The sequence below is a fragment of the Hippocampus bargibanti genome, linkage group LG06 (assembly GCF_051943395.1).
Source record: "Hippocampus bargibanti isolate YZ-2025 linkage group LG06, ASM5194339v1, whole genome shotgun sequence".
Classification (NCBI taxonomy): Eukaryota; Metazoa; Chordata; class Actinopteri; order Syngnathiformes; family Syngnathidae; genus Hippocampus; species Hippocampus bargibanti.
This window is the reverse complement of record NC_142739.1, coordinates 10,374,711-10,402,658: the sequence shown is the minus strand read 5'-3', so window position 1 is coordinate 10,402,658 and position 27,948 is coordinate 10,374,711. Positions and strand designations below refer to the sequence as shown.

Here is a 27,948-nt window from a genome sequence, read left to right as displayed (position 1 = left end):
TGTGTCAGAAAAAAACTGATGTGGTGTTGTTTGGATCACGGGGGTTCCTTTCCTTTTCGTCAAATAAGAAAAGACAAAACAAATGTTTCGCTCACAATGGAGAAACTCCTCATTTACATCAGCAAAATTGTGAAAGGGAGAGTTCAGATTCTCTAGTTTATCTATTCAATAGCGTGACAGCAGTCGGCTGGAACGAGCGGCGGCACGTCTCTTGTTGCAACGTCTCTGGCAGAAGGAGCTGCCCAGTGCTCAGGGAAGCCTTGAGAGGAAGGAACAGTGTGTCCATCATACTGTAACTTTTAGCTTGGCTAGCATCCTCCTGTTACCCACATCCTCCAAAGGATCCAGGGAGCAACCGAATATGAAGTTTTTGCTAAATATTGTTCGGGAAACAAAATTATGTTTAATTTGTTAATAATTGAATATGGCTGGTTTGCAGTAAAGGATCATCATTTCAAGATTATATATAATCCAAACACTGACAAATGATGGTTAGATTGTCTGTTGAATAAATATTTCAATAATATAACATTGTTTTATTTAGGTGGAGTGAAACCAGTTGTATTTATTTAGGCAGGAGGGAAAACTACATCATCTTCCAATAAGCGCTGTTGAAGACTGCTGCTGTCATTTTAAACAAGTGACTCCACATTGTACTTCTTTAAGATCTTGACATTCAGGGACTTCTGGATTTTGTCAAGAATTTCAGTTCAACGATGGAATCATGGGAAGGCAAAACATGAAACAGCTTAGGAAGATTTAATGTACATTTATTCTGAACCACGTGGAACATATAGTATAAAGATTTCATACAGAATAAATGATATTCATTGAGCCAAAAAAAGGAGAAGGGGGAATTTACATGTCTTAGCTACATAGTCTGAAATACAAATATGAAGAACCCATGATTGAAGAAAAAATTGTCAACTGTTTACTTCATCTAGTTTGCGTTGTACCAGGAACAACAGGTCGCAGCCATTTCTGTTGCACTAGAGTTGTGGGGAGACCAGAGTGGGTTTATTCAGCAGGAAATGGAGGTTGCTGTCAGCCTCCATCCCTCACCAATAATACATGTGAGAATAGTGACACAGACAGACAGACACGGAAAGAAGTGTAATGTACAACATTATATATATTTATATATATATACACCACAGCAAAGCTGTATTTGAAGTTGAAAACCAGTCCAAAGAGGTGATTTCTTTTCATAAGGGTATTCATACAATCAAGGGATAAGAGGAGGTAAGGGTGTTCTCGATACTTTGGGGAAGAAAGCCATTTTCTGTTTCACACCAAACTATGATGACCTCCAAACTCTAGTCGCGCTGCATCGTCCGCTTTCGTTGTGAAACAGAACGCCGTCACTCAAGAGCAGTATGGTACAGAAAATGTCCTACAATCTACTGCACAGGCCTCCCCGGTGAAGGTGTCTTTTGACAGCGTTTGGCTGCCAGGTGGTAAGCCAACTACAGCAACTAGAACCAGTAGGCCACTTTTGTCAGTCTGCTTTCACCTCTGAGCGCAACCAGTTCCAGACTCATTGTGCCCCCACCCCGGAAGGGGGAGCGTATAGGGCACACCGCGACTCCCAAACTCACTGTAAACGAGACAGCAACTTTGGTTACAGTTTTTGTTTTTCAGCTATTTATTTATTTATATTTATTAAAAAGTATCCCTCCCCAGGCCCCACCCCCTCCCAATTGCAGAACGGTTACCCAACTGCGGCGGTGTTCTGAACTCCAGTTGGCAATTATTTCGCAAGCGGTGTCACTTGGTGTGGCTTCTCACTGTTGCGTATTCCAGCACAGCTCTGTGACGACAGTCAAGGAGCAAGGATGCCCTGATAAGGGCTCCGAGAATGGAATCTGAAGGTTTTCATAAATAAGAGTCACTTTTTAAATGTTCCTTGCCCTGTTACACACAAGCCAGGATACAGAGGAAGGAAGAGGATAGGGACAAGCCCCTCCCCCCACCTGTCCTCACTCCCAGGAAAGTGGAGCCACCGCTCCCTACAGCTGTCAGGACTGGCCGATCAAAAAGAGTATATCACAGATAACGTGAGAAACCAGCGAGTTCATGAGGGGAGACACGGAAAGGTCAAGCAGCCGGGACTCGTGTAGTGTGAACTCAGAGTGGTTTTCATCCACCTTGGCTAACGCGTGCAGTGCCCGGGCAGCCCGCCTCATCATGTCCGGGCTGGTGGGCTCGAAGTGCATCCCCTGTAGGTGTACAAAAGAACTCTGACTCTGCTGGAACTGGGTGGCCGCCAGGCTGTCCTCCAGGAAGCCCAGCAGGTTGCCCACGCTGCCTTTCTGAACGGCGATGGCCCGGGCTGCCATGGTGTCGCCCTGGGCCAGGTTGGCCAGGAGAACCACGGCCATCTCCCTGCAGACGGCAACTTTCCTCTCGCCGACTAGCCGCACCAGGTTCCCGTAGAGCTTCTCCAATCGAGCGAAGGGTGGGGTGGCCAGGATGAGGTCCACGTTGTTGTCTTGGATGCTTAGCTTGCTCAGCGTCTCCAGGACAAGTCTCTGAGGGGACAAAGCGCTGTGTGGACCCAGGGTGGGGAAGGGGTCCTGGGCTTCAGCTGAAGGGCAGACCGCCCAGTGGAGAAGGCCATCTAAAAGAGGCAGGCAGATGCTCTCGGGGTAGACCGATAAGTCCAGTTGGCCTGAAATGTTTGCCAAAGTGACCAGCGTGTTTTCTCTCAGGAGCTCCAAGCAGTCCCACCACCATTCATCCCTCTGGCCCGTACCCTCTTCCGTATCCTCATCTTTCTCGTAGGTGAGCGGGGCCTGTTTGCGTTCAGGGTGGCGGTGGTGGAGAAGTATGAGGCGAGCCAGCAGGAGCAGCAGTCCTGGATGTTTGGACATCTCGTGGTCATTTCCTGGAACAAAGGAGAGGCTGCGTATGATGTTGGAGATGCAAACGCAGCGCCGAGCCAAGGAATCCTGCCAGTTTGCTAGAGAGACGAGTGGCCCTTCATCTTTACTGTGAGGCTCGTCCTCCAAGATGGCGGTGACCTGATGCGTTAAAGGACCCAGACCAGACGGAATGGGTCTGTTGTTATTCGGGTGGCTTTGCTCAGCTGTTTTTGACTCCGATTTGTTCTCCTTATTCGCGTGGGCCGCGCTGTCCTCTGACACGGACGCTTTCCCTGAGGAGGCTGTCTCCTTTGACCCATGTTCATCCTCTGTCTTTTTCTCCTCTTCTGTTGGCAAATTCACATCGAGGGAATCTTCGCGGATTCGCCTTTTCAACACATTTTGGGACACAGGTATTCGTTTTCTGCATTCCAAAAAGTCTTTTCGGGGTTCAAAATGTGTCTGAATGTGCTCCGTTGAGTCTCCCCCTCCGCCACTCCAGTGAAGCAATCCACTGTCAAATTCCTGCAGCTTGCTGTGATTGTTGGTTTGTGCAGAAACAAACGGATTTCTCTTTCGTACCAACTTTAGAGGAAACTTATCGAACTTGCTGCCCTGTTTGGGTTTGTCCTGGGCCGATGACGACGCCAATGAGTCGGTTTGGTCAGAGGAAGATCCCTCGTCTCGTTTGTACTCATCGGCAGCCTTCCCGTCTCTTTTTCGTGACTCAGAACATCCCTTATTCTCGTCTTCCTGTTTTATGTGAGGCGGCTTTTCCGTGTTTTGTTCCTCCTCATCCGCATCATCTTCCTCCTCCAGATCAGCATCTTCCATATTCGTCTCCCCTTCTTCTATGCCACCCGCGAGTTCTTTCAAGGCATCAGGATCAATTAGCGTTCTCTGGCCGGGGTCCCCCACCTCATATTCCCGTAGGATTCCAAAGATCTCAATGAGGCAACGTCTGAAATACTCAACAACCAACTCTAATAGACCTGGCAACTAAAGGGAAAGAGATACGATTAAATATTAGACACAAATCGCCATATATGGCAGAAGTATGACAAAGGAGAAAAGGTCTCACCGTATTGAGATCAAAGGTAGAAATACTGCCGTCGTCATAGAGAAGAATGTTGATTGTATCTAAAGCCCAGGTACTTTCAGCTAATAGACCGCACTTTAAAGACATCATTACTCGCCAGGCTTCTGGGGTTCCTAAGTATAAAAAAAAACGGATTAACACATACCACTATTTGAGATTTACCATATTTTCAAATTGTCCCATGTAAACCACAATCTTCTTCTTTTCCTTTCGGCTTTTCCCTTCAAGGGGTCGCCACAGCAAATCAATGTCCTCCATCTTTAGAGGTTTGATCCGCATGTTTGTTTTGGCCAAGCTTTTACGGACGTAAACCACAATAACAGTCATTATTTTTGACTCCAAATCTGAAAACCAGTTATTCAGTTATTTGTTGTGCGCTCTATACGTACCGTATTTTCTGGTGTACAAGGCACACTGGAGTATAGGGCACCCCCCAATGAAGGGTGTATTTACAAACTCTTTCCATATATAAGGCGCACCAATGAATGAAAAAGTTTTCCAAATATAATATATACATATATAAAAGTTTTCCAAATATAATATATAAAAGTTTTCCAAATATGAGGCACACCACATAAGGCGCAGTAGAGGGTAGGGCTATGTTTTATATATCCCAGCATGGACCGTTCACTACTTCTTGTACAGGAAATGGAGTCGGTGGCTGTTGAGGCTCAATATTACTTCACACAAAAGGCGCACGATCATCTTTGGAAGAAAATTAAGGCTTTTAGGTGCACCTTATACATCAGAAAATACCATATTTATCTTTTATTCTGATGATGAGGCATGCAGGGTTTTGGATCTTGGGCCAAGGCAGATTCCACTTTTAACATTTAATTTGTGAATATCATTAACTTAAAAAAGCCACACAAGAACAGAAAACGGATGCAAACTGCACATAGAAAATTGAACATGAACAACACGGCGGGGAGGTCTTACCAATATCTTTCATGGTGAGCCTGCGACGTGGTTTCAGAACAGGATGGGAAGCTTCGACAGAGCCAATGGGGAAAGGCATATCTCGTCTGATTAACGGTGAATGCGCTGCAGTGGGCACTATATGTGACGCAGGCACGGGAGGGCCGGCTTTTTGCATTTTCATCACCCCATGCATGTAAGGGGCTTTACTTGGCGATGTGCGACTCTCCATAGGGCGTGGCATGGAGGCCGGGCTGGATACTTGTGGAATGTGGTTCTGCACGCCCTGCGGGGGCTGGTAGTTGGACTGCACAGCACGAGCCATCGGTTGACCTGGCCCGGCGGGACCATAGGGAGGCTGCCGTGGGCCCATCTGACCACTCCACTGGCTGTCGTGATTCATGCGCTGTTCGGACGAAATCATCTCTTCAGAGCGGTTCATCCCAGGGTAACCCGATCCCTGGGGCGGCCCCCCAGGGCCACCCTGCCTGCCATGGTAGTTTTGATAATTCATGTCTCGTGGGCCTTGCCACATGCCCCCTTGAGGGCCTTCTGGGCCTGACTGCATCATCTGGGGGGCCATGGCAACCTGAGAATTGGGCCCGGCCGCTCCCTGCATCCGTTCACGGCCAAAGGGAAATGGGAACTGATTGCTTGGGCCAGGAGGACGGCGGTCAGAGCCCGGGTAAGGTCCACTGCCGCTGTATTGATTGTACGGCTCTTGTTGTCCCGAGGAGGGTGCCGGAACACCGCCTTGCTGTTGTTGCTGTGGTGGCGGTTGGCCCCCCGGGAAAGGCCCACTGTACTCGGACTCGTGACGTTTTGAAGGAGGGTAGCCTCCTTCCACAGGACGTTTGTAGCCCTATTCATTGAATAAGATTACCGGTATGTGAGGAAAATGTATATATGTATAAATGTATACGTTACACATTCAATATAAGTCATTGATTTTTTTTAAACTGCTATAACAATTATTCTTAGGTTTGCTGAAAGTTCTCCGTTAGCATAGCCGCAGTTAGATTGTTGTTACCTGCTGTTGATGTGGGTACATTCCAGGTTGCTGATTAGGGTAGGAGCCAGAAGGGGGCGTTCCCTGTCCAGGATACTGATTACCATAGGAATCATGTCTGCAAATGTCACATTACAAAATCAGCTTGGCCATGAAAATATCAAAGTATCCTGCTATGTCAATAGCAAGCTTGACCGATAGTCATGACTGTATGTTTATTGCATTTTTTTTCATCACAAAAAAAGTCCAAGACATATTTAAATACTAAAGCTGTTTTTTAAAGATTAAGAAAAAACAAAGCCCTGAGAAAATGCATGAATTCAACCCAAAATACTGAATTGCATGACTATTGTTATGTCATCGAGATTAAAAATATACTGCTCAGCAGTCAGTTACCTAAAAGAATACTATTATATACGTATTATATTTAAAGCCGCATGTAATTTATGATGCTCTAGCTCTATTTTACATGAAATATTCAGATTTTGGAATCCTCTACGACTAGTCTCGAGAATATGGTTATCACGCCATATTAATTTAGAAGAATTGTCATATGATGATGCATTGTTATTTACAAGCTATTTCACAATTAAATAACATTGAGTGATACTCTAATTTAGGGCCATGCATTTTTTCCCCTCCCACCAGACATTAGTAATTGAAGGTTAAGTTTTACACGACTGAACAATGGAACTGAGCAAATAAAGTACAATCAAAAAATAGCCAACAACTCAGACATGCTCAGGAGGTTTGCCCTCGGAAATCCCTGTGTTATAATATAACATTAGGAGTTTTGGGACCTACATTAACTGTATCGCTGTTTATTGAAACACAAATAACACAGCAATATCATCAAGTACGAAGTTACAGATAAAATTACAGTATGATAATCGTTAAATATTACGTGCCACCCAAAAAAACTTTACTAGGAGCACAGTGGCCCCTAAATTGAAATTTTAGAGCCACAAATAGAAGATTTAGCGACAGATGCTGTAATTTGACTTAGCAAGTAGTAAATGCCATGAAATTTAATCGCGACAAAGCCACCCAGGCAATGTTTACACAAACACTTCAAAGTCCTCATCTTGATGAGCTCATGTTAATGAGAGTTTTTCAATTTCAAACATACTGAAGAATAATTTGACATTGTCATCATGTAAACATATGAGGCAAACACCATAAAAAATGCATTGTCATGTGGGAATCTCTGGATCACTGCGCACCCGCATGTAATTTCTTATTTTTATAAGCACCCACAGATAATTGATACATGCACGACTGTCTCTGTTCAACTTCTGCTTCATGCATTTTTTAAATTTAGTACATACAATTCAAGTGTCTCCTCTCTCTTGACATAAATTGCTCTTACATTTTCATGCCCACAGACGTCAGTACGAAATTTAAAGGACAACCGACGGCTCCGGATTATGGACACAACTTTTAAAATCACTTCAAATGACTTCTACTGAGCATATTTTACAAAGATTCCACCGCATATAGCTATATTTTACATTTTAAGACTCGCGCTGAATATTCAGGAAGTCTTGTTTTTGAGTTGGTGACGATTCCTGACGTCACGTCACGGAGGGAACGCCCTTGACCGAGAAAGCGACACACAATGCATTTTGCGGTACTTTGTTTGGTCTGAAAACGTGTTTATCCGCGTTGATGGCGAAATTAAAAGGAAAACACATAACGCGATGGTGAATCGCACCAAGACAACTATTTGATATTCGCTGACACAAATTCCTAGAAGACAAATCAGCCCATTTCCAACGGAGCTTGGGCGCCATCTTCTGCATTTTCTGGGATGCTACACCTCAGTCCTGATGCCTCAAAATGACCCAGAAGAACTTTTTTAATCGACTGCAAACATTTACGCTTTCCTCTTCAGAACTATTTGAATCATATTCATAACTGGATGAGTAACAAGGAAGCATCTTCTCCGAATCTGAAGCCATTGTTTTGATTCTCGAGCAAGGCAAGATGTCTTGGCGTGACGTCACAAACTGGAAAATGCCCAAACTGAAAATGCCCAATTCGCAGCTCAATTTTTTGCAGTTTTAGCACACTTTAAGTGATTTTTATTGGTGTTTTGCATTTGACTAAAAATATCAGCCAGCGTGTTTTGGGTATTTTAGATGCTATAAAACGTTTTTCTTTTCGGTGTCAGTTAGTTTGTGTTGCACCAAAAAGAGGCAGAAGAGGGCGACAAAGCTCTGTGTAAGGAATTAATCAGCATTTGGAAAAGGGCTGATTAATTCCTTACACGGAGCTTTGTTGCCATTTTCTGCCTCTTTTTTGGTGCTACATTTCCCACCCCTCTATTGCCTCAAAATGGCACGGAATAAATTATTTAATCAATTGCAAACATGTATGCCTTCCTCTTCAGAACTATTTGAATCATATTCAGAACTGGATAAGTAATAAGAAAGCATATTCTCGGAATCTGAAGGCATTGTTTTGATTCTCCAGCAAGGCAAGACGTCTTGGGGTGACACCACGAACAAGGGGGCGGGACCTTCTGAAACTGGCCACTTCCGGGTTCATTTTTTTTTGTTGTTGCAGATTTTGGACACTAAGTCATTTTTATTGGTGTTTTGCATTTGACTAAAAATATTATACTGCGTGTTTTAGGTATTTTAGATGCTATAAAACGTTTTTCTGATGTCAGTTAGGAAACAAAAAAAGTGATGTCGGTTGTCCTTTAAGTCCCGAGGAATTTGCAAAAACGAAATGCTGAAGGAACAGACCTGCGTAAATTTGCATTCGCAGAGATGCTAGAAAATACATATTTGTCAAGTAGATGAACAAAATGTGCTTCACAAAGCAACAACGGTTATTTTAATCTGACATGGATGTTCCCAATTTCTGAAAGAATACAATTTCACTCTTGTAGTAGATCATTACTTTTCTCAAAAGCAGACACTTGAATCTCCAAATACTGCTGCTTTTCACAAGAAGTGTATTATTTTTCTATTTTTTTTTTTATCATATTCATCTCCAGTCTTTGAGATGGATGAATTAGGGACAAACATGTTCTTCGAAATAACAAAATAAACTAAAATAAACAATGTTTGAGATAAAGAGATTTTGTGAACCAACCGTGGCTGCTGTGGCGGGAAGCGATTTGGCGAATACATCCCAGTGTCGGCATTGGCAGGCATCATAGAGTTTGGCTGGGGAGCACCAGACCCCATGTTGCCTTCTGGACCCATTCCTGGCTCCGTTCTGGGAAAAAACACAATCACCATTGAAAACCAGAATTATTGAGAACACGGATCTACTGTATGTTAGAAAATACAACGGAGAATGGGATGGGTGGAAAGTCAGATTTTTTTTAGCTGTTCCAGTACAGTCAATGTTGGATTTGCATCGTGGACCAAAAAACTACATCAATCAATCAACATGTATTTATATTATACCATTCAAATATAAAAGTGCAACTAAGTGCTGTACAATGCTTTAAAACAGTTCAAACTTACATTTAAAATAAATGTTTTGAACACAACGGAATTAATAGGTTACAGCAAAACAAAGTGAAAAAACTTCCTTCAAAAGTCAGTAAGTGTAACAAGTTCTAATATTGTTTACTAAAATATTGGATCACAAATATTACATACACACACACAAACATACACACTTTTGCGTCTCATTTTTTTCCAAAGCACTATACTGACTCAAGAGCTTATTAAAATAAATGACTGAAAGAAGTAAATCCCTTTGTCGATTTTAAGTATTAATTACATATCTTTCCCTGACCCACAAAGCATATCACCCAGCGCTTTTTTTTTAATTCTAAACACCAATCAGTATTTCTTACCTCCTTTCATAGGCTGGTCCATAAGGATACTGTTGTCTGGGTCCCAGTGGCATTGTGCCCATTGCCCCGGGTGGTCCTCGGTTGAATGGTGGTTGCTGCTGTTGCTGTTGTGGCGGTTGCTGCTGCTGGTCGCCCACCCCGCTGTTGGGGCCCTGGTTGGCAGAAAGAAACTGCTCCCCGACTGAAGATGTATTCAGAATTAAAGAGAGTTTAGTACAAATTAACTTAGTAGTTGTCATTATCAAAGTACTTTTATGACCTATTCAATGTGCCCACCTTTTCTCATGTTACTAAACGGGTCCTTGTTGGGTTCATAGGGGCCCAGGCGCCCCTGCATTTCGGGAGTGCTCATGCCAGATTGATAGGCAGAGTTGGGTGTCATGTTTTTACGTGGGTAAGCAGGGTCGCTACCTTCAGAAAAGGGGTCCTGCAGGTTAACACTGCTTCTAGGAGGGTGAGAGATAGTGGGGGGCAAATAGATTTATAACCTATTTAAATGTCAAGTTTCAGCTTTGTGATAGTATTATGGGAAAGTCACCTGGAACCAGGTGGAATAGGGGCCATCTGGCTATGAGGAGTGGAGGCTGGGGTTGGAGGTTTTAAGTCTCCACCCTCAGCCATAGAACTGCTGGTAGACTGGGGAGTCTGAGGGCCCTGCAAAGAGCCCGACCCAGCTGTGGAGCAGAGGGACGCTTCAGTTGGAAAGTAGAGAAGCAGACAAATAGGGCACATCAATGTAATGACATGGAAATAGAACGGAATTGCTTTGGTTTCAGAAAGAAAATATGCAATTGAAGCACTAACCTGGTGAGGGAGGCTGGACCTTTGCAGTTTGGTTCTTCTTGTTATCTGTAAATATCTCTGGAGGAGGATCTTCACCACGCTCGATTTTACACTCAAAGGCATACAGACATTGGATGTACTGTTTTTTCAAAGAACTGGCAGCACTGCTGGATGTGCCGACATTCAAGGACGTGGCCAAATCTCGCCATTTCTTGTTTTTATTCACCTGAGACACAGACAACAATGAATCATAATCTGATAGACAATCCACAAGAATTAGATTCGAATTGAAATGATGCACACTCTGTATTACCTGTGCCATTCCCCCAATATCTTTTACTGATATATACAGCCGGAAGAGGTCAAGAGGTTTGCGTCCCACTGCGGGCAGGTTGGTCATGCCCATGGCTTTCTCCTCAATAAAAGCCAAATAACGATCCACCCACATCTTTCTTTCAGGTTCCGGTCCTAACTCATAAAGACGCGTTATCATTTCACTGGTCGTCGTAGAGGAATTTGATTTCTGTTTTGTTGGAGAGAAGTGGGAGAGCTGCTTAGTGTATTTGTTATCAAAAACACGATTAAACCAACACAACTGTGAATTTACCTTTGATTTGGACTCTGGTTTGGGTGTTCCACTTCCATCTACTTTGTTATTCATTTTATTGTTCATCTCTGGACTAGGAGCCATACCTAGACACATTTCAGTTGAGAGCACGTTCAGTGATTAGAAAAAAATGACTCAAAATAAAGTGCGACCTAGCCATAAAAATGTACCGCTTGAGTTGTTGGCCATGTTTGGCCCCATGGGATAGGGGGGTCCACCTTGGGTGTTCATCATTCCAGGTATGCTGTTCATAGGACCACCATACGGAGGGCCAGAGCCCATCATGCCTGGAGGCATGTTAGGATAACCAGACATCCTAGTTGTGGAAAAACAAAACAATTGGAATACAGTAAAGTCTCGTTATATCGATATCGGATATGTCGATAGTCCCGGTTATATCGATACTATTTCTATGCACGCATGGAGAAAATTACATGCAAACAGGGTCGGATATATCGATAGTCCCGGTTATATCGATATTTTTTCGGACTCCCTTGAATATCGATATAACGAGACTTTACTGTAATTAGATGAGAAATTAGATGAGCTAATAATAATACATTTAATTTATAAGCGCCTTTCAAAACTCTCAAGGACACTTTACAGTCACGGGATAAGAATTTTTTATTTGTGCGGGTGAGCAGCGGCAGCCATATGCACCAGCGTTCACTCTACCCGGAAGTAACACAGCAGCAAAGCTGTGAAAGGAAGAGGAAAGGAAAGAAAGAAGTAGAAAAACATAGATGAGCCTTTATTTGTCTAACAGTGGACAAATGTACATTTCACAGCAGCAAAAACAACATACAGGAGCTGCTGTAACTCTTGCAGCGCCATCTTGAATTGAAAAACAAAAAAATAAATAAAAATAACAAATAATGCGACACAACAAAAAAAGGAGATATTCAATCTCCCTCCCATACAACTCCATACAACCCTCTTTGTTGTATGAACCAGTTCTCGATGAAAGATGAGAGAATCAAAGGATCCTTTTCACCAGTGGATCAAGGACGTCACGGTGAAATGTCCACGTCTGCTACAAGCTAAATGTTGAAAGCAAACACGAAGATGTCGCATCTATTGACGAAAAGCGATTGTCTAACATATCGTGTCCCATGTAAATCCGCTTCAATTCCAAGCTGGCATATTGGCATAACTGTTGAAAAGTAAAGCTAGTTGGCAAGAGCATTAACCAACCTGTTGTGCAAGGAATTAGAGGCCGGGTGTTGCATGGCCGCAGGATCCTGTGGTTTCCTGTTCATGCCTGGAGGGGGGCACATCGCTGAGCTAACCTGGGATGGCATGTTGCCCATGTTAGGACCCATGTTGGGACCCATGCTGGGGCCATATGGGCGTGCTCCCATTTGGTTTGGTGGCATCCTTCCTGGCGGCATGCCAGCGTAGGGTTGTCCTCCACCTTGACCTGCCATTGGAGCCATGCCCGTCCCAGGGTAATTGGAATTGGGCATGTTACCGTAGCCGGGTTGGCGAGGATAACCTAAGCAAAAAAAAAAAAAAAAAAAAAAAAAAAAAGGACAGAAAAAAAAAATTAGAAATCATCTTCACAAAATTTGAGTTGGAAAACTAAAGTAACAAATAATTATATCTGCTTTGTGAGTCACACTCTTCTTTCTACAGTGCACTAGCAGTGAGAGCTATGTTCCCTGAGCAACAAGCCTTCGTCACAGTCTGAGCTCTACTGACAGGAGGGTCTGCTACGTCAGCTGACTTTTTGCTTCACAGCTATTAATAGCAGCAACAGAGTTAGAGGGAGCAACCATAGCTTGCTATGCTAGGCCTCTTTGCTGGAGGGATGTAGTCTTTTTTTTTTCTAATGATAAATGTACACAAACTTCAAAATGCTACTTTATGATATCAGGAATTAAGCAATGTCGACTAAGAACTAAAGTTAGTCAAACGTAAAAATTATTTTGAAAAATGAATAAATAAATATGGCACGGGGAGATACGCACCCTGGGGGCCATATTGTCCCCCCTGTTGTCCATATCCACCCATGGAGTTATTTTGTTGATATGGACCCATCCCAGGATGAATTTGTCCCGCCGAAGATTGGCGTGGTGACAATGCAGAGGCTGATTGTGGGGAACCATAAGGGGGCATATGAGGGTTTCTCTGCATAAACCCTAAAGTGGTGAAACAATAGAAGGGCTTGTTCAGAATAGGCAGTGGTAAAGGGAATTATACCCTGTGATAAGTGTACCTCGGTCCGGAGCCAGAGGAGACTGGCTCATGCCGGGGTGAAGACTACCATCTGACTGGACACTCGATGGTCGTGGAGGCATTTGGTTGCCTGGAAAACAATACTGAAGTTAGGTCAACCTGCGTTTGAACAAAACTCATACATAGTTACACTTGGTTAACTATTAACATGACTAATAGCATGACTAATAAAGTTTCAGTTCATATGTTGTGCACGCTCTGACAATTAAAGGGGCAACGAAAACTCAACAAGGCTACCTCCCGGTATTTAACATATTTACATTGACTATAAGGTCTTTCTAATTTTCTCGGAAATGTTCCAGACACAAACACACACAAAAACAATGGATGAGAACATTTGATGATGAGTCCAATGTACACCATTCTATTTTACATCAAAACAAATTTAGCTGGAAATAATGAAGCAAAATCAAAATATGGTAAATACAAGTGTCATCTTATTGCAGGTTTGGTTTCTGGAACTGAGGAAAAACGCCCACCCCCACTTGGCATGTTGGCAGGTGAAAGCTGCCCTGTGCGAGGTGTACCGGCACTGGCCGGGGAGCCCGCCGGGGAGGGCGATGGTCCTCGGATACCAGGCAGGTGGGGAGACGTGTGAGGTGAGAAGGGCGATTGAGCCGGATTGCTCTGCTCGCCTTGGCTGCTTGAAACACCCGGCGTGCTCACTCCAGGACTCAGGGCACCGTCTGTACCGGTAGGCAAGTCATCAATGGACCCTGACAGGTCCTGAATACATGAAGGGGAGAGCAAAGTTATTAGAGTACATTCGGATTACAAGCCTGTTTTTTTTTTAAATCAGAGATGGGGGACTCAAGTCATATGTCTTGACTTGCTATTTGTCAGGATTTATGACTTGCTTGACAAAAAACGGGGAATGATTTGACTTTTCTTTAAACTTTGTATCTAAGTGACTTGCCTTGAACTACATTGTTGGTTAAGTCATCTCGTTAATAGTTTGAAATCTGAAGTTTAACAGAACTTTTCTCCTAAAAGCAATAATGAAAAAGGGGGAAAATGGGTTTCTATTTCATTTAATTTATTTCATTTTCATTTAAAAATGACAATTTAACACCAACAGCAATTGAGGTTAGTGTTACTTTCGGGTTGAGTAAACGCTGGCGTGAATGGCTGCCTCTGCTCACCCGCAGAAAAAAGTGTCCTTGAGAGTTTTGAATGGCACTTATAAATAAAATGTATTATTATTATTATATTATTATTAATTAATAATTATTATTAATTAATAATTATTATTAGTAATAATAATAATAATTCACAGGTGTCAAAGTCAAAGCCCGGGGGCCAAATCTGTCCCGCCATATCATTTGATTCGGCCCGCGAAAGCAAATAAAACTTGTGAAATTCATGATGCTTGCTGAAGTCTGAACCAAAATTTCAAATTGTCCCATGAAAACTACAACAACAGTCATTACTTTTGACTTCACATTTTAAAACTAGTTATTCATTAATTTAAGCGCTATCTATGTAATATGTGGATGCGATTAAACATTCTAATGGCTTCCCCAAGTTCATAACGGCCCCCAAGAGGAAACCGTAACTACAATGTGTACAGCGACAAAAAAAAAAAAAAGTTTGACACGCTTTGCCTAACTGAATTAATGAATTGTTTGCCAATGACGTTGGCAAGAAATAGGAAGTCAAAATGCAAGGCTTGCACCACACAGAATGAAAGCACAAGTCCAACAATGTGAACATTGGTTTGGGACCAGTAAGAAAAATGTGATTAGAACTATTTAAGTCAGAGGTGTCACAGACATTTTTGGCCGCGGGCCACATTGTAGTTATGGTTTCGTCTCGAGGTCCGTTATGAATTTGGGGAAGCCATTAGAATGGCATAACCATCTATACACAGAGGGCATACACAGTACTTTTCTGGCCATGAGCGTATCCGCCATATTTTATGTGGCGGTGCCCCATTAAATTAATGTATGTCACCTTCAAAAAGTGACAATCAGCAAGGCAGAGAATGTTTATGCCTTTCAACACACATTTACAGTATGTGTGATGGTTGGCACCGAAACAACATATGTAGTTTTTAAATATTTTACATGGCTACTCCCTCATTTTAGTATTTTTCACCACATTAACAGCGAATGACTCATATAAATGTTAATATAAAAATGTAATGTGATTTAATTTAAATAATTTATGTGGAGACATTCGTTTCATCATTACATTATATGACAATCTTTTATAGAAATAATTTTCTGTTGGTAGTATGATCAGCAAATACAAATATTTTATGAGCACTCCAACGTGTGCTGTGACTGTGTAAGATTTTACGACTAGATTTGGGACTTGTCTTAACCAAATAATATATTGACTTGATTGACTCAGCTTGATTGATTTTTTTTCTTTTGCCGACAGTCACTTGGGGCTTGCATGAAACTTGAAGATGGCAACTAGAGACTTACTTCTGATTTGCACACAAGGCAATTACTGTTACACAGTTAGACTCACGAGCCACCACTTTTGGTAAAATTGCACCAATTAAAAGCACACACAGAATCACATTATTTAGCACCGTGGCAAAAAGGAGGAATAAGAAGAGAAAAAAGTTGAGGCTTGATGCATACATGACTGACCGGAAGGCTGGAGGGACGGCCTTGACTGTCTTCTGGACCACCTTTTTGCTGTGAAGATGGTGGAGCATTGGACTGAAAAGAGTCTTGTGGTAGCTCCTGCAGAATAAGACAATACATTTTGTGATATACCAGTTTGGGAACTAAAAGATTACAACAATGATCCTCATCTGAGGGACATACCTGTTGTTGTGCAGGAGGAAAGCGTTGATAAGGTGACTGCTGTGCTTGCTGCTGCTGAGGGTTTTGAGGGTATGCTCCAGATTGGCCTTGTGAGTGTTGGGGGGTCTGCGACTGCTGTTGCGAAGTGGGCTGCTGAGGCGGCTGCGCCGATGTCGGGTAGTTGGTCTGTCCCTGTGCTCCTGGGGGAGCCTGGGAGCTTGGCTGTTGGGGAGTCTGACCGCTTTGTCCCTGCTGTTGGTAGGGGGACTGGCCAGGCTGGGGGGCCGACGCTTGGGAATATGGAGGCTGAGACTGTGCGGGGCCTTGAGGTGGAACCTGGGACTGCGGGGCAATATGAGGCTGCTGATAAGGGGCTCCTCCTTGGACGTGTGGTGCCGAGGGTGGTGGCTGGTGGGGTTGCCTCGGGTAAGGTGCTGGATCTCCTGGTTGTCCAGGTTGGGGCTGAGAATAAGGTGTTTGATGCTGGCTTGGGTGGGGACCCTGAGCAGGCTGACCATAATATGGGCCCTGGCCCTGTGAAGCATATCCTCCTGGTCCTTGCTGTCCATAAGACCCCATCTAGCACACAAGACACATTGAGAGCGCAACGTAAAACAACATTCAAAATTACATAATCAAAACAGCATTATACCTGTGAACCGTAGGGCATCCCACCCATGGTTCCGGGAGTTCGTCCTTGCATGCTAAGTGGGTATCGTTGAGGACCTGGTGGGCCATATCCTTGGCCAGGATATCCAGGACCCTGCTGTCCTGTGGGAGTTCCTTGCTGTGACTGTGGACTGTACGGGCTATTGGCACCGTAGGGTTGCCCTCTCATTTTTACCATTGGGTCCATGGATCCAGGAGGCTAGAAGACGCAAGATAGTTAATAAGTCAGCAACAAAATGAAATGCAGTAAAGTTACATGAAGATGCCTTGTTGCTGAGAGATACATGCCCGTGTTTCCCGACCTTTATTAATTAAACCAATTATGGAATCTCACTGCACACCACCACATACATATGTGGCAAAAAATGAATGCGGAAATGATTCTCTCATCTCATTTTACCCACAAACGGTGAAATATGGGCCTGTAATTGAACACAAAGATGTTGTACTAGCATGAACTTATTCGGTTGTATGAATGGCAAAGTTTATTGAACTTTTTGCCATATGATGGAAAAACATGTAACTCTTCAATTCGTCATAAAATGCCACAATGATTAATGGATAAAGAGGGATATTTACAATGAATAAATACATTTCTGACAAAGGATGTGGGTATCAATTATACATCTAGAAATCTCAGAAAAGGCCTTAAAATAACGAAAACCAATCTTTTGAGGTAATTTCTCACATTTTCCTCCATTACAGATAATAGAGATCAGCCAGCTCAACTGCAGTGCAGACATTTCCCAGCTGTGTTCCTGTTTTGAACTTTGTCTTTTTTTTATCCCGGGAGAAGGCAGTTTGGCTCAGAATTACATGAGAAATTAAGGAAGTACTTTCCAAACAAAGCAGGGGTGAAATGTGGATAAATACACTTTACTTTACTCAACATTTTGATGCATATTTGTCTTTTTTATGCAACACCACCATTCCAAAAAGACCATCATATTACATTATCATCGCAAGACAATTTCCAAATGTACTTAAGGAAAAGCCTTATCAGTATGACAAACACTTTTTTTTGCTGTCGTACCTTGAGTGACATTTTGAGATGCCGTGTGACGAATTGAAATAAATAAAAGCAGCACATGGCTAATCTGCATAAAACAAACTCCCTCGGTGGGTGAGAGATGGTAGACTGCTTTCTGATTGGTTTATGGGGCAGGGTGGGGGGGTTCTTTGGAGTCAAACTTTTGTGGCATGCCAACCAGAGAGCAGCAACATGCACACAATTCTGCAGGTGGGGCTAAAATGCAGCTTTCTTTTTGTTTAGCGTATACTATTCATTTAAAAACAATGATGCAAATATTTAATACCCCCACGATTTACAAAATCTGTCTATAATCCTATAATCCATGAAATAGGAGGAATAACCAAAATGCAAATCAAAGTTGCAGCCAGAAGGAAAGAAGAGTGCTGTATTGTTCAGTTTTTTTCCATGGTGATACCACTGAATTAATCACAAGTATAGTGTAGACACGGACCGTGATTTTCTTTCCTTAAAAACAAGGACATTTTAAGTGTTGTAAATATACAAGAGGTGGTTTCATGGAGGAAAAGAAGAAGAAAATGTCACAGTGACCCCATATTTACCAATGGTAGTGTAAATAGACTGAACGTAGTGTAAAGTAGAGGTGTCCAAAGTATAACTAGAGATACTTCTGTGAGTAAAAGTACATATATGTCTGTTAAAAAATAGACTTTGGTAAATATAGAAGTACCGTATTTTCCGGACGACAAGGCGCACCAGATTATAAAGCACAAATTCAATGAATGACATATTTTTAAAACCTTTTCCACATATAAGGCGCATTGGATTATAAAACACACCTCCAATGAATGACACATTTAAAACATTTCCATATATAAGATGCACCACATTATAAGGCGCACCTCCAATGAATTACATATTTTAAAACATTTCCACATGTAAGGCGCACATGCTGTGTAAGATTTTGACTGTGCAAGATTTTACTACCAGATTTGGGACTTATCTTGACCAAATAATATATTGACTTGATTGATTTTTTTTTATATTGCCGACAGTCACTTGCATGAAACTTGACGATGGCAACTAGAGAGTTACTTCTGATTTGCACACAAGTCAATTACTGTTATACAGTTAGACTCACGAGCCACCACTTTTGGTAAAATTGCACCAATTAAAAGCACACACAGAATCAATTATTTGTCACTGTGGCAAAAAGGAGGAATAAGATGAGAAAAAAAGTTCAGGCTTGATGCATACATGACTGACCGGAAGGCTGGAGGGAAGGCCTTGACTGTCTTCTGGACCACCTTTTTGCTGTGGCGCACATGCTCATTTAAGAAAATTTTGAAGGCTATTCGGTACACCTTGGAGTGTGGAAAATACGGTATTGTACTGATTCAATTCCTGAAATAAAAGTCATCCAGGTTGAATGTCGCTCAGAATGGGTCCAACAACAAACAGGACAAATTATTTTTTTACTACAAACTATATAAAATGCCTATTTTGATAGCTTGCTCATGCTACCTCAAGTTTTTACCCAATCAATTGAATCTGTTATGTACAGTGTATGCTAAATTATTTAATAACATATTTAATAATAACATATACTCCTGCCGTCAATGTGTTTTTTTTCAGGTTCGAAATTTTTTTTTAGTATGGCACAAGACAACACATTCGCTAGAAACCATGCAGCTGGAATATTTTGCTTCACTTTCCTCTCTTGCTCAGCTGTCACTGTTTTCTTTACGGTAGTTTCAAAGACCCCATGAAGGTAGCTGGTGTGAGAGAAGAGGATGCACAAAACCGGGTTCAATGGAGGACATTGATTCGCTGTGGCGACCCCTGAAGGGAAAAGCCAAAACGAAAAGAAGGTTCTAAAACCCCAATCAATTATGGTTAACTTTGCCCATTTTCTATTTATGTATTTATGTTCGTTATTATCGTCATCTAAAGAGGTTAGGAAAAAATAAGAGGCCAATCTTGATAAAACAAAGACTGTGAAGTTCAGATATACTTTTGAAGGTGGGGAAATTTTACTGAACCATGGTAACTGCAGTATCTGCAATTTGCTACTTCCCATCAGTCGTGTATGGGTCCAGCACCGTTTTGGGGACAAAATAGAAGCCTTTTAAGGAGGGATTTGGGGACCTTCACATACATCATTTGAATGTGTATTAAATTAACTTAAAAATCATATAGAATCAATGATCAGGGCCGACGTTATGGGGTGTTTGGGGAGAGAAGTGGTAGCCAAAAATGACAAGCAGTAATACCTTGGGTGACCCTGAGATATTTCAATGCTCTTCTTATCAGCAACTGTTGCCTTGCATCACATGTAATTATAAATGGCCACATGAGCTGCGGCTGAGGAGCCAATCAGATCGGAGTTCGCATGTCAACAGGAGACCAACTATCTCCTGGCTTTGACAGCACGATTTTACCTCCACAATTCAAATCCCTGTTGCACGCTGCAATCTTGCAGCAACTCTCTTCATGTGACCCAAGCCTTCTGACCCATCTCTGCCGCACGCAAATCGGCGTTCGCGTTGTAACATTTACGACACTTTAGTGATATAATATAACAACATTTACGATGTTTTTTGAAGATAGAAAAGCGGGACGCCACTTACCTAACCGTTAATCTGATTGGGAGTATATGTAGCATTCATTCCGTCAGAGCCACCCAATTAATATGGAAAGTTAACAAGTCTGGGTTGTGCTAACGGCTTTAAGCATCGAGTTACAGTCTGTTTAGGTGTGCTGAAACATGATTAATTCGCACAAACAGTTTTTTTTTGCAGGGTTTCCGTGGCATTGCTTAAGTGGGTTTAAACGAACCGTTGCCCCTCGATGTGGATTCGGGTGTTCTCAAAGTCTGGCCTTCATGGATCTTCGAAAGTACTCAACGTTGTATACTTTCGACGACTTCCCTCGTCATCGCGCCACGCTATATTTCGAGTGATATCGTTCGAACCTACTGAAAAACGACGGTTTTACGGGCTGTTTTTATATGGGAAACATACACGACAGGCAGCCATTTTAGAGTCTGAGCGAACTAGTGTAGCAGACAATGGCTGGCCTACTACGTTGTGAACTAGTTCTGAGGGAAGGAGACGTGGGGGGAAACGACATGGCGTTCGTGTTGTAGTATGGTTTTACCTGGCTTCTAGCTAGCGGTTGCCCAGCGCTACCCGGGCTCATGGGCGACGGGTGGTGGGTTCTTTGTTGCCAAGCCGGATTGCTGCCTCCATACTGACCGCTGGCGCCCATGTCTGCTGCTCCCTTGCTAGCTCCCTCCTGGCTAGTGTACTCGCCAGACGGGTAGTTGGAATAAGCCCTCGTGGAGCTCGGGGACGTCAGGAGCTTATTGAGCGTCGGCGTGGACGTGGGCTGCGGGTTTCCAATGTTATATCTCTGGTTATTGTAAGATCCAGCCATCGCTGTGGGTCCTCCCGCTGGTGTTTGCTGCTTAGCAGGCTGCCCCCCAGCTGTCGGCGCCTGGTTACTGCGAGGCGAGTTCATGGAGTACGCCTGGCCCGGATACGGAGTCCTGTTTGGAAACGGGCTGTAACTGTTAAACTGATGGTTGGAAAAGTCGTGCGAATTGGGTTGGTAAGGGTCCATGATATTGCCGGGCTGAACGGCCGGACCCGCAGCAGCTGCCATGCCAGGGCTTTGTTGTCCGCCATGTTGATGAAAAGGGGCCCGACTGTAGTGCTGACTGTATCCGTACGACGGTGGAGGGAAAGCGGGGTTGTGGTGGTGCACCATACCCGGGTGATTGTTTCCCTCCGGTCCAACGGTGTCATTCTGGTTATTATTGTTAGCTCTGGGCGGGTTCCCATTGCCGTTCTTCATCTCAGGCTCCCCTCCTCCTCCTGCATTTCCAACGTCGGCGCCGTCCTGCAGATCCCCCCGGCACGGCGGTTCCCCTTCCAACCCTGCCTGCTTTTTGTCGGACTGCTTCTCCCCCGGTACCGTGTCCTCCTTGGGTTCTCGATCCGGCTTTTTGAGCTCGGAAGGCGGGCTTGTGTTCAGAGTGGCGGCGCTGGCGACCTGAGCGGCCATGATATACCCCCACCTCTCTCCCTCTCTCGGCGAGTCAGTCACAATCAAAAGCTAGCATGGAACATGAATAATTGTTTAGAACCATTTATCCCGGCGCCGATTCATCCCCACCCGCGAACCGGACCGAATACGGCTGCCACCACTTGGTTCCGGTTCCGTGAGTGGGTTAAAGAGAAGGCTGGCGCTCCATACAATGCGTAAAAACAGAAAATTGTTGTGGGAGTTATGTTACTGAGCCTTGGTAGAGGCAGGGAGCGAGCCCAACCAACACGAGGCTTCGTTAGATACAGCCATTTTACTGAGCCGAGCGGGGGGCGCAAAACCCGGACCGGATCTCTCCCTGCAGCAAGGACGGACCGGATCTCCTCGGTCCTTATTGTCTTTTCCCCACTATTCCAAGGTGCAAGTGTCTTACATGACGATGGGGGCTATTTAATGCCCATCCGAGTTTTGCGCAACTTTTAATCGATCACACATCATGGATATTGTTGAAATCATGTAAAAAAACACATGTAATGTTTTCAGGTGTTTGACTGAATTCTATGTTTTCTTCCAGTCACCACAAATATGACGGTTTTCGTGTTTTTTTTCCACCGTAATGTTTTTTTCTGTATTCATGCAACCCACACAGCAGAAGGAGGAAGCCTTGCAGCAATAGAGAGAAGCAATGCACATTCTCTCCTTTCCCTCCCCTCCTCCCCTGTCTCAGTGCCGTGCAGTGGGGGATGGGAACAGGCAAGGCGGCAGGCAGCTCTGTGCCTCTCTCTCACCCCAATAACATTGAACCAACAGTCAGACAGACCTTATCTAGCAGCATGGGCGAGAGGGATTGAGGGGAGGGTGTTAGTGCAAGCGTGGATAGTTTCGTAATGTACTGGGGGAGAAACAGTCAACTTTTGCGTGGTGGCTTTCTTATCCTCCCCAAAAGCAAAGACTGTGGCATCCATGAAACGTAGATCAGCAGGGGGGGGGGGGGTGAGAAGTGTGTGCGTGTGCTCAAGATGCTGATTAAACGGACTGAAATGCAGGAACATACAAAAGTATATTTTTTAAAATCAAATGAGTGGTTGTAATTTCATTTGTTACTTCACAACTCTTCCCATCTAGGTCGAAATGGAGTGAGGGTACGGGAGGAAAGCAGGATGTACCAATGAGGAGGCATAGTTGATCACATGTGCAAACATCGCAACACAATTTCACATTGTGCCTGACACACCCCCACAATGCACGGATGACTGCAGACGAGAACAACTTCACGTTCACCACGTTGCAGGGTCATTTTGCAAATGATTCAGCTCCACTTCGATGATGCACAAAATGGGTATGCTGGATATTTTCTTTTTTTTGTTGGGGAGTAAAATGTGAGACTGTGAAATGTCTTTCACATTTGAAGTGTAGACCTTTAGAATACAATTGCAACAGCAATGGTAAAAAAAAAAAGACTAAAGGGAGAGTTTGAGGGTCTCCTATCCAAAGAGCAGACACAGGGCCAGTTGTGCAGAAACACATTTAATGTGGCTTCCTCTCCCCGCCTGACTTGATTTTTATGCTCTGGCTGCAGGAAAAAGCTGGAAAAGCTCTTCAGAGAACAGACTCCGCCGTTTGGGAGCACGTCGCCTGCCACACGCTGGAGGAGAGCGTACATGCAATCCCATTGCACACGTTTTTTTTTTTCGCAAAGCAGCCCAATGCATTGCAGTAACATATTATTCAACATACGTATTTAGAATAAATGTACAGTAAATGGAAACCAATGTCCTTCAAATATACGCCTTTACTTCCATGAAGGGATTCACAAGATACGCCGGCTAGGTTGTATGCAGGCATCATTTTGCATTCTTGCATTAAAGGTCCATCAATTCTTCCTCCACTGTCTTTTTGTTGGTTTCAAGGTATTGCTCTTGAACGCCAAGAGTGCTGGTGAGTTACCTGTTAAGGCAAATCTGCACATTTTCCAGCATTTTATTCAAGCATTTGTGCTGAGGACATCATGAAACTCATGTTAGAAGGACAAGTCATCTTGTAACTAGTCACGTGGGGGTGGGGGTTCATTAACTCATTCACTGCCAGACGTGCAAAAATGTGTCCACCCCAGTTCCAGTGTTTTTGTCATTGTCACTCAAATTCCAGGACCCAAAGAAAGTTGACTTTTATGACTACATAAAAATTAAATGCAGTGTAAGAAACCTTAAACTATCTTCTTTCATCAGAACAAAAATAGGTAATTCCTAAATTATATGTGTCTGGAGTGATATGAGCTCGAAATGAGGGAAATGAGTCCAAAATACAATGCAAGTGAAATGTAAATTTCTCCACTGTGAGACTAATAAAGGCATATCCAATCCAATTCATACATATTGGTTTAACAACAGCTGAAGCTGGAAGAAAGTGCTAACATGGGAAATGCTGCCCCTTGTGGAAGGGAAAAACATTGCCAGGGGCCATGGCCAGCGCTTTATCGGCATCCAAACAGTGAAAAACAAAACCCGAACAAATTCTGAAATGGCGCTCTACGTCCTATTTTTAATTCCCGAATAAATTCATGACTGTCAGTGAATGAGTTAAGCAACATGAGTCAATATTGAGTCAAGAAAGGATACGAGCCAAATTGAAAGTCTGCCCCGATGGCAGATGACATCATGGCCTGAAGATTCCTCTCCTCCAGGTCTCCAAAGCAGCAGCCGTTGGCTTTGTCTACCGCTCGCAATACCCGCATCATACTCTCTTTGTCCTGCATTCATAGAGCACAATTGCCTCAACTTTAATCAACTGATGGCTGAGGAGACTGACACATGAGTACAACGGGACAAGTGTGAGAGCATTACCGTAGTAACCGGATCTATATCAGACCTAAAGTTAAATTCAGGTTCCATTTGTGTCTCTAAAGTTACATAGCTGAATAACAGCAATTACTCTGGTAACAATTACTTTCAGAAACGCAGTGTGTGATTTCTGTCATTCACATACACCTTTTGTCAATTTTATATGGAAATATTGGACAGATTTTTCATGAACACAATTTCCATTCTCTGCTGTGTTTGGGAAATGAAAGTATGCTATCAATCACTGTTATAACAAGCACATAACAAAGAATTACTTTTATTTTATAATAATAATAATAATAATACAGTAAAGTCTCGTTATATCGATAGTACTGCTTATTACGATACTATTTCTATGAACGCAAGGAGAAAATTTACATGCCGCAGGATCGGATATATCGATCGTCCAGTTATATTGATATTTTTCAGACTCCCGAGAATATCGATATAACGAGACTTTACTGTAATAATAATAATAATACATTTTATTTATAAGCGCCTTTCAAAACACTCAAGGTCACTTTACAGTCGCAGGATAAGTCTTTCTGTGGGTGAGCAGCGGCAACCACAAGCGCCAGGGTTCACTCAACCCGGAAGTAACTCAAATAGATAGAAATCTAGCTAATAGATAGCTACCTAGATAGTTAGCTAGCTAATACGTAGATAGAAAATATATAGCCAGCTAGATAGCCAGATAGCTAGCGGCAGAGGTTAATGCTCACGTAGCGATGAAATCAGTTTACAATAATAATAATACATTTCATTTATGAGCGCCTTTTAAAACTCTCAAGGACACTTTACAGTCACAGGATATTTTTTCTGCGGTGTAAAAGACCGGTCCCACAGCCGCGACATAAACACATTTTATGTGTAAATCCGAACATGCTGTCGTTTATCAATCTCCTAATCTATCATAGAACAGTTAGTAAGAACTCATAACGCCTTGCATTGGTTGCTTATTGGTGGATGTAAATAAGTTATGTTGTAAAATGTGAATTAAATGACAAGAAAATGGCAAAATACTGAGAATTATCTAATGTTCTACTTGTATTCATTTTTAAATATTGTGGGGGACCTCTTGTATAAAATACACTGAATATGGAGCAGGGCAATACAATACCTGAACATTGAGCGAGACGAATGAGACAAGGCTGTAATCTTGAATGACCTCAGCCAGCTTTTCATTTAGATGGCGAAATTTTTTGAAGAAGGGATCTGCAGCCAGGTGATCAAGAAGATACGTCAAGTCCATAACTTCGGTGTAGAAGTCCAGGTTGAATGCTGGTTAAGAATAAAGACAGTGAGTGAGAAAATAGTACGATGATGGAATTGTTAGCGCAAAACTGCCCACTCTCTCAATAAGACTCCTGAATGACCAACATGTCTTCCCTCATAGGGCCACTATGACAGTGAAATAAAAAAAAAGGTGAAGGGTCTCATTGCATTAATTTATGACTTGTTTAGTTTTGAGAACAGTCAACTATCATAGGTTCTTTAATTACTGTTCAAGTGAGTGTAAACAAGGTAACAAAATTATTGCAAACTCTCAATCTTCTTTATTCCAAATGCTCATTTGACAAATCGATACAGATATCAGCAGTATGCAAGTTGACACCAGTGGCGGACCGTCAAGGCCTGCAAAGCCTTCTCTGATGGTCTAAAAATACTTGAATCACGGACTGGTGTGAATTATATTTTGTCCATGAATTCTGATTAAATTATTCAAAATTGTCTTTCAGCTTCCCTTCATTGGTTTTCCCCTGTTGCGCTGCTTCCAAATGTGTGTTTTCGTATTTAAGTATTTAACCAATCACATTTCAGCCATCATTTGTTACCAGGGTCAGAAATCTACCTGGACACCTTCCCAATCATTTCTCTAGGCTCTGGAACATAAAAATAAATGTCGATGAAACTGTTGCTTTAACCAATGAGATTCCAAAGTGGCAACCCGAGGCCTGCTGAAAGGCGCTGGAAACATCAGAGTTTTCGGAAACTATGATTGGCTAGTCACATGATTCGCTAGTCAGTAGCCAATCATAGTATCACGAGCCGCTACTCATAAGGCATCTGGCATATGGCCAGAACTAGCATACTGTATCAGCAGCGAGCTGCATAAGCAAACATATTGTGTTGAATTAATAGCAGTTTTGTCAAGCCACAACGGCCGAAGGAGAAGAAATGGATTTGGTTGGAGATTTACTGTTAAAGCCATTTTCAGAACAAGCTTCAATGTTTAACAACACATACACACTGCCCCCTGATGTTTTGCTTTTTCACATGTAAACTCCACAAGAAACACATTGTCCTACCTAGTTTGCCATACTGCTCAATCAGGTCCATCTTGGAGAGGACGTTGACATGAGGGAGCTCAACATGCAACATGGTGGACAGTGAGGTGCACACCACAGAGATGAATTTGGCTGGGTCCGTGCAGTAGTGAGAGTCCACAAGGTGCACACATGTTAGCTGAACACAAAGGAGACAAAATAAAAGTCAACTCTACATTTGATAACTTCAGATGTTTAATGCGGTGTTTCTCAACTTTTAATGAGGTCAAGCAACATTTTTCTTTAAATTAGAAAACATTCATGTGATAATCATCTCAATAAACTCACACGTTTACAATACAGTACTTGTCTAAAATCTGTCTGAACATAAAGCTATTATTATAATAAATGAATGGTAACAGAAAAAACAATTGTGTTAATTTGATCGTCTGCAATATGAAAGAGCATTTGATATTTCTGCCTGTCGTTCTGCATCACTGGCAGGATTGGCATCATAAACTGAACAAGCGAAGCACAGGCTGAATGGACTTACCCTGAAATTCCACTTTCCCAATTGCAAGAATATATTTTTCACTGAGTTCTGGTGTGTGTAGAGCTCCACCTGCCCTGGGCAGTCAAACAAGAAGTAACAGTCCGGGTGCTCCTTCATCTTATTTTCTAACCAGTCCATGTTTGCCTCCACATACTCCATGGAGTAGAGGAGCCCGCCATTTGGCCCCAGCTTCAGACCATCCATGACATCATCCAAACTAACCAACTCGGAGATATCCACGGCACAAGAGTACGGAAGTCCATCATTGGCAGGGTCCATGTTTACCACAACAACCTTGCGTCCGAGATGTGTAAGGAACTCCTGCATGGCCTGGCAGTACGTGGTTTTACCCGAACCAGGTGGTCCGATCACCACCTGGCCGAAACGTAGGAAATTGGTTTCTCCTTTGTGTGCAGACATGTCGTAACCTGAACACGTACCGTTAAAATATTTTAAAAACTTTTTTTATGCATTC

General features: G+C 42.9%; 2 protein-coding genes and 1 long non-coding RNA gene across 13 annotated transcripts; 1 reads left to right on the top strand and 2 right to left on the bottom strand.

Moving 5' to 3' along the window:
- Positions 1 to 753: 753 nt before the first annotated feature.
- arid1aa (AT-rich interaction domain 1Aa) lies at positions 754 to 22,107 on the bottom strand. Of its 9 annotated transcripts, none has more exons than XM_088998091.1 (20): positions 20,923 to 22,107; positions 16,756 to 16,971; positions 16,125 to 16,682; positions 15,936 to 16,040; positions 13,821 to 14,067; positions 13,322 to 13,411; positions 13,074 to 13,244; positions 12,298 to 12,598; positions 11,274 to 11,419; positions 11,104 to 11,189; positions 10,810 to 11,019; positions 10,518 to 10,722; positions 10,252 to 10,387; positions 9,990 to 10,156; positions 9,714 to 9,894; positions 8,996 to 9,121; positions 5,912 to 6,008; positions 4,903 to 5,743; positions 3,946 to 4,076; positions 754 to 3,863 (listed from the first exon to the last, which is right to left on the bottom strand). In XM_088998091.1, the coding sequence occupies exons 1-20, from the start codon at positions 21,829 to 21,831 to the stop codon at positions 2,019 to 2,021; spliced, it is 6,768 nt and encodes a 2,255-aa protein (XP_088854217.1). In that variant the 5' UTR covers positions 21,832 to 22,107; the 3' UTR covers positions 754 to 2,018. The 9 variants fall into 9 exon arrangements, with proteins under 9 accessions (XP_088854217.1, XP_088854214.1, XP_088854216.1 ...); XM_088998088.1 differs by having other exon boundaries at positions 10,252 to 10,405; positions 20,923 to 22,106; XM_088998090.1 differs by having other exon boundaries at positions 9,990 to 10,159; positions 20,923 to 22,105.
- On the top strand, positions 21,136 to 23,532 carry LOC148896448 (uncharacterized). Of its 3 annotated transcripts, none has more exons than XR_016115229.1 (3): positions 21,136 to 21,275; positions 22,939 to 23,152; positions 23,393 to 23,532. It is a non-coding gene; the product is annotated as an uncharacterized LOC148896448 (long non-coding RNA). The 3 variants fall into 3 exon arrangements; XR_016115230.1 differs by lacking the exon at positions 21,136 to 21,275 and adding an exon at positions 21,616 to 21,737; XR_016115231.1 differs by lacking the exon at positions 21,136 to 21,275 and adding an exon at positions 22,093 to 22,231.
- gpn2 (GPN-loop GTPase 2) lies at positions 23,203 to 27,935 on the bottom strand. The gene is made up of 5 exons (XM_088998096.1): positions 27,474 to 27,935; positions 26,963 to 27,119; positions 25,774 to 25,934; positions 24,432 to 24,562; positions 23,203 to 23,748 (listed from the first exon to the last, which is right to left on the bottom strand). Exons 1-5 carry the CDS (start codon positions 27,891 to 27,893, stop codon positions 23,676 to 23,678), a joined length of 942 nt encoding a protein of 313 aa, XP_088854222.1. The 5' UTR covers positions 27,894 to 27,935; the 3' UTR covers positions 23,203 to 23,675.
- Between the last annotated feature and the right edge of the window lie 13 nt (positions 27,936 to 27,948).

What these genes read in the sequence shown, in the direction of transcription:
- arid1aa (XM_088998087.1), bottom strand. Translation starts at nt 21,831, where the DNA reads ATGGCCGCTCAGGTCGCCAGCGCCGCCACTCTGAACACAAGCCCGCCT. An exon ending in TGTACCCACATCAACAGCAG is followed by an intron (nt 5,744 to 5,911) that starts GTAACAACAATC and finishes TTCAATGAATAG; the next exon opens with GGCTACAAACGTCCTGTGGA. An exon ending in GCTCACCATGAAAGATATTG is followed by an intron (nt 4,077 to 4,902) that starts GTAAGACCTCCC and finishes TTTTATACTTAG; the next exon opens with GAACCCCAGAAGCCTGGCGA.
- gpn2 (XM_088998096.1), bottom strand. Translation starts at nt 27,893, where the DNA reads ATGTCTGCACACAAAGGAGAAACCAATTTCCTACGTTTCGGCCAGGTG. An exon ending in TGAGCAGTATGGCAAACTAG is followed by an intron (nt 25,935 to 26,962) that starts GTAGGACAATGT and finishes ATTCTTAACCAG; the next exon opens with CATTCAACCTGGACTTCTAC. An exon ending in GCAGACTTTCAATTTGGCTC is followed by an intron (nt 23,749 to 24,431) that starts GTATCCTTTCTT and finishes GTAACTCACCAG; the next exon opens with CACTCTTGGCGTTCAAGAGC.